At 52.3% G+C, this 6349-nt stretch overlaps 1 protein-coding gene across 1 annotated transcript; it reads left to right on the top strand.

Moving 5' to 3' along the window:
- Window positions 1-353: 353 nt before the first annotated feature.
- CGCA056_v015171 (uncharacterized protein) lies at window positions 354-1444 on the top strand (the record flags this gene model as incomplete). The annotated part of the gene is made up of 2 exons (XM_037330411.1): window positions 354-1251; window positions 1362-1444. The coding sequence occupies 2 exons, from the start codon at window positions 354-356 to the stop codon at window positions 1442-1444; spliced, it is 981 nt and encodes a 326-aa protein (XP_037171198.1).
- Window positions 1445-6349: the final 4905 nt, after the last annotated feature.

The raw sequence follows: 6349 nt of genomic DNA, 5'->3' as shown, positions 1-6349 counted from the left end.
ATCCTGTTTATGAATCGCGTCGTTACACTTGTTCAGTCCCCGATAGCCTTCACGAAAGCCCGCAGCTACCTTATTCGTCACACGGCATCTGCATCCTGCTGTTGCCGACGTAGGAGCAAGAACGACCCATACTCAAGACGATGGCCCCATATACTTGGCCTGAAGCCAACAGTTCACGGCAAACTATGATGGTGTCGCCTGCGCAGAGACTAGGTGATGGGCAGTTGATCAAGCACCTGGTCGATAGATACGGCATGAACGCATTAAAGAGCCTGGTCCAGGAGTCGATTGCTTCTCCAGTGCCGGCTGAACGCAACGCAGCTCCCGATGAAGCGTCAAGTATTTATACTGCGATGTCATCCACGGGATCAGCCGACTTTGGCCTATGGGAATCCGAAAGAGTACGCTATTCTCCCCTCCAATCCTCTACTGCCGGGGTGGCAGTGCCAAAGGGCTCTCGGGACGGTTCGAAGCCCACGAGCAGACACATCCAAGGTGGGGACCTTTCCGTTGCCACCTGCACCTCGGCAACGCGGCGGGCTGGACGTATTCGGGTGAAGCAGCGGGTGCCGGAACCGCCGACAGTGGGGACGTCATCCGCTGATCTAAAGAAATTGAAGCGGAATGGGTATTTTGTGTGTGGATTGTGCGGGGAGGAAGGTATCATCAAGACCTGCGCAAGGAAGAGCGACCTCAAACGACATATCGAAGACTTTCACTACAACGACGCTCAGTGGTTCTGCCGCCACTATGGCTGTCATATGGTGTTTGATTCACAGGGCGTCTACAAGGTACACTTGAAACAGGTCCACTGCGATTCTCTTGTGTCCGTAGACGTAGCCAAGGTCAAACTCTGCCCGCAGGTGGTATTTGCCTGCGGCTTTGACGGCTGCTTGCAAGTGTTTGAGGCCCCGGAGTACACCAACGCCAGCCCGACCTTCAAAAAATACGTCCGTCATGTGGCCGAGCACTTTGAGCAAGGCGCCAGTCGTGGCGGATGGTCGTACTCTACAAGGATGGGCAATCTGCTCCGTCAGAGCCAGGTGCAGCTCACCTGGAACGAGTGGACACAGAGCGAAGCATTAAGAACATCTCTCAAGTGGACCCCTCAGACGTCCAACATCTTGCGGAAGAGATTAGAATGCCGGCACATTGGCGACATTAAGCTGCTCGTTCAGTACGCCTTTCTTCTAGGCACTGATCCCGACAGCATCAGCAGATTTCGCGAGGACTTCGTCACACCCGTCGCCAGTACGTGCAGGATGCATATGACCGGCCAGACACCTATGCAACAAGTTATAGAGTCCGGCGAACTGGCCGAGGAGTCCTTTTTAAAAGTCTCTAACGTGCCGCACCTTCAGACCACATCCGCAGCCTCTCGAGCAATGCCAACACAAGCGCAGTCGGGATGGCCTCCTCATCCCCATCAACAAGCGTACTATGAGTTTCAGGCGTTGAATGCTATGGCCAGTCCGGATCCAACAATAGCTGTATCCCTGATGTATCATCCCCATCAGGGCAACATGTACGATGGCCAACAGTCTACGCGCAGATCCATTCACGATGGAACGTTAAGGTATCATTGACCAGAGCACGGTCAGGTCGGTAAACGCCAGGATGCACACGTCAACATCCTCTCTTCTACTTAGTTCCCCCCTCCTCCGGCCCCCCTCCCTGTTTCTAATAGTGGCTCTTGTATCACTGCATTGAGAAACCCACGTCATCAGACACCCATGCTAGACATTCTCTGTCTAGCTAACTCGTTCATAAGCCGGATTTGCAGTTGGTTCCCCGGCCTCCCCTGCGGCGTGTAAAGAGGTGTTATACAATGCTCAAGGCCAAGTGTCGAGGATAACCTGCTGCTTGCATAACGGCACCGTCTTAATTATGAGTTCACTGTTCGAGACCTAACTATTGCAGCCGTCCTACGAGGTGCATTTTCCGCCTATGATTGGTGATGAAGTTGCCCTACATAAACTAGAACGTGTTGTTTTGACACCAGGACAGCGCGCCTGATGTAGCAGGCTGATGACCGACATAGTCAAGCGATGGCTGGACTGGCCCTATGGGAGCCTGCTAGTAAGTTTGTAGGTGTGTTTCTGCTGGAGAGTAGGCCGACCGTTGAAGCTCGGTAGCGGGCACAAAGTGACGTCCAGTCTTCTAGTGTATTTCCTAATTACCCAGTATACTCTTCCATAGGAGTTTCGTATATAAGCATCCAGTACCCGTAGCTAACCCTTGTATTCCCCTCCTGAGATCATACTAACTTTAGGAAGAAGAAAAAGCCAGATGCGAGCAAGCGAGCCGGCAGTGCAGCTAACTGTAGCGCAGAGCAAAGGCTTCCGTGATGATGTCTCTGACCCAACCATTCCCTGCTCCGTGCTATATAGGTACTTGGTTGATACTGACAGCTACACTTATGCTCTCACTGGAAGATCCAGTTACTTTACCCAATCAAATCACGTCTTGATACTGCTACAAACGCTTCGCTCAATACTATTGCGATAGCACGAGTGTCTATTTGCTGGGGATTTTGTTCTTGTTACTGCCTTAACCCCTTAGTAGTAGCTAGCTAGCAGTGTAACTAAGAGGGCCCTGCTAGGCTGCTGGGCTACCGAAAGAACGAGGTAGGACCGTAGGAGGCTGCAATCAGCGGCTCCCGTCGCTAGAACCCCCGCTAATTAGTGCGCGGACAGCAGAGACACCTAATCCTAGTTGGAAATAGTACTACAGAGTATATTAGGGGGCCCGTCTGTCGCAAGCGCTAACCAATTCAAACGAAACCCACTCCGGACACAGGCTTGATCACTTCCATATAGCCGAGGATTGCATGGAGCTACGATGCCGGTCCTTCAGGGGTAAGACCCATGTTTCGCTCGGTCTCGGTCACGAACACCTCCTTGCAAAGGGAAAAAGAACATATACCCTCCTCAGGGTTTCCCAAATATTAGCGCCATCCTATACTAGCCTTCTTTAGCAGGAATATTCATCATTTTTAGAGGTCTTAACAGGCCTTATGGGGGCAAAAATACAACACAATCTTTTTCTGGAGATTCTTTGAGCCCAGGTCCAGAGAAAGTCCAGAAAACGATATGTCCGCCCTCCCCCTAGATTTCTGTGAAGGTAACATACCCCAGTACTAACTAGGCGTTTCTACCGACGCAGAAGTGACGCGCTAACATCTTGAATCCCTGGGGAGGTATGGAAACAAAGGAGAAAAAAAAGGAGAAAAAAAAAAAAAAAAGAAAAAAAAAAACACAGAAGAGGCTGTTATTGTATGTCGAGATGGCTAGTCTTACTAAGGATCCTATATCTATTACACACCTTGAAGATGGGAGAACATTTCAGCAGGCAGCAGCGGGCAGCATGCTTCGCCAAGGACGTCAAGGTTCCCCTCCGGCAGCCTCGGTAGTGTTCGCCAAGCCTATAATTACTGCGAGCAGATGGTCCTGGTCTGTCACCCGAAATAAAGTTCTGACCGAACTAGGTGGTCCCTGTAGACGGCGGTCGACGCCTTCTACCATGGGATACTCTCTGTGTCTACTGCGTAACTACAGTCTGAAACCCCCCCCCCCCCCTGATATAGTGTGACCCTCATTTCGGTATGAGGCGCTATGCTTACCATGACTTCAAGCGTAAACTTTGCTCCCGCAAGAGAGGCAAACCCAATCCCTTTTTTTTTTTTTTTTTGCCTTCTCTTTTCTTATTCTTTTCTTTTCTCCCCTAATCCCCCCTTCGTCTTGGCACCTGTGCGGCACTCCTCCCGCCCTTCCGTGTTGAAGAGCTAACCTAAGAGTGCGATCGCTCTATCCTTCGGACGGATCTATATAGCTCAGTCCCACTACGGTAACCCTGGCTCGGCTCGAAGTTTTCTTTACATTCCCCTTCCTCTCGTCTCTCAACGGCGCCATCTCTCGCTAGGGCACCAGGGAACAGCGAATAGAATGGAAGGCCGTCCCGGCGCCAAGTCAAGCGACAGCCGACGAGCTGTCATGGTTGGTATCACATCGTTTGCGTTCGCATTGGCTCTCTTCGCAGTGATCATGCGAACGTACACTCGCGTGTTCTTGCTGCGAAGATTCGGTGTTGATGATAGCGCTGCTATCCTAACCTTCGTGAGTTAACCCACTTAACACCCATTTTCGTACCCACACCCAACGTCAAGCCAATATTGTTTCCTAGTTTTCTCCTCCTTTCGCTTGCTACTTCGCAGTTGCGATCAGTGAGTTCTTACATCTAGCCAGGATGGTGAGAGCATAGCTGACGCGGATCTTCTAGACCTGAGGAACGGCCTCGGTATGCATGTGTATCTACTCACTGAAGACAACAGATCAAAGAGTATCTAAGGGTATAGCAGCCCTCGTTGGCGAGGTTTGACGTGTCTTGTCCACTAACAGTTAGTAGACCTTCTATACCGCGGTCGTCTTCTATATGCCGCCCTCGCTGGCGTCAAAATGACGTTCTTGCTCCAGTACTGGCGACTATTTGCTGTGCAAAGAATGAGGAAGTTGCTGTTCGGTGCGATGATCCTCGTCGGGGGTTGGAGCATGTCACAAGTTCTGGTGGAGGTCTTGATCTGCATCCCTACGAACGCCTTCTGGGATAAGAGCGTCCGAGGCAGCTGTATCCCGAACTACCCTCTGTGGTACATCAACGCCGCAGGGAATATCGCCACCGACCTGATAGTCTTTGTTCTGCCGTTACCGGTTATCAGCGGCCTGAAGCTGCCTTCAAGACAGAGATATGCTTTAGGCGGAATCTTTTGCCTCGGACTCTTGTACTGGCTCTATATCGACAGTAAATGTCACATTGACACCAATCTCACATGGTGATAGCACGTGCGTGATTTCGGCTGTCCGGATACAACACCTCCATCAGACCGCAGACTTCACGTGGGAAAACGTGCAGACTGCTGGGTGGTCCATCGGCGAAGTCTGTAGTGGGCTGATCTGCGCGTGCCTTCCGACGCTCCGGCCCCTCGTCGTGAAGGTTATGCCCTCTCTGTCGAATCCCGTCAGACGGGTTCTCCCGACACAGGATGCCAGCACGGCTTCAGCTTCAAAAGGACAGCTTCTATTGCGAAGCACCTGAGGCCGAGCTTGCCATTATCCCGCGCGAAATCGGCCCTGGCGATAGCCCGAATCGTCCGCCACACGCCACGGCTAGGTTCCTCTGATAGCGAAGTCGACCTTTGCGGCGCCATAAGCTACGATCGCAGCCCGCGCTGACCTAAGCTGTGACTTGCCGCTGTCGCTCCAAGGGATCTCGGTGGATATCGATGTTCCGCCGCCGTCGGCGACGGTTTGGACTCAACACCGGGATGCAACTGAAGTCGGCGGTCATGGCCGTGGGCAGTCAGTGGGTGTGGAAACACGGACCGAGGCCGACCGAAGACGTAGTAGCAGGCCTGCGAGACAGTCGTCAGGCTTCATCAACATTAGGCTTGACGTTGTGGAAGGCTCGTTACCACAACCCACGATGGATGGATGGATACCCATGAGCGTGGCTGCAAGTGGGTGGCGAATGTCCTCGTCTGAGACGGGGAAATCGAGGAACGCCTAGCTAACTCCATTAACGAAATTTCTCGCTACCCAGAAGCCTAGGACAACTAGAAGCGAGGAGGGTTAAGGAAGAGGAGCGGTCACTCAGGCAGCTCCTGCCTAAGCTCCAATTCTCACCAGGAAATTCGGGGTTACTGATACAACTCGGTGTTCACGACAGCCATTCTTACTTGCTCTCACCAAACTTGGTGGGTCGAGACCGAGACAAGCGAAATCTACCTGAGTTCAAGAAAAGGCAAGCATAACGGGGAGAGATTGATTGCACCAGACGTCAGTCACTAACTAGTAGGAAGCGTGGCGCGCATACAGGGACCCGTTATTTAGATGGTTGCATCTATAGGATAGGATACATTCTTAATCGATCGTTAATATACAAGAAGAAAAGAGAAAACGAAGGGAAAGAAACCGGATCGAACCATGCGAACGCAAAAGCAGCTGTAACAGACCCCGCGCCAAACATCCTGAACTAACACTTTACCCCCAACCCCCAACCCCCACACTGAGACGAGAGCTGGGCTAGCGGTTGTTTCCTCGAGCCTGCGGAGGGCTGTTCCAATATCACGAAACAACCGTGAGTACGTAGCAATACGCCTCGAACTTCTACAGATGGTGCTGCTGGTCCCAGGTCCGCTTCCGGCGGTGGAAACGTCACCAACGGCAGCGGCCCCCGCGCATCCGCATTGCAAAGAACGTCAGATTTGGAGGAGGCAGGCACATTTTAGCTTGCCGTGTGGAGGAGACAGCAGCTTGCAGCTCGCGCTTGTCCTAGCCCCTGCCGCATGGCCGGC

The sequence above is a fragment of the Colletotrichum aenigma genome (genome assembly GCF_013390185.1).
Source record: "Colletotrichum aenigma strain Cg56 chromosome Unknown KSG_Cg56_contig53, whole genome shotgun sequence".
Taxonomy (NCBI): Eukaryota; Fungi; Ascomycota; class Sordariomycetes; order Glomerellales; family Glomerellaceae; genus Colletotrichum; species Colletotrichum aenigma.
Note: the sequence above shows the minus strand (reverse complement) of the source record. Positions and strands in the feature narration are given on the sequence as shown.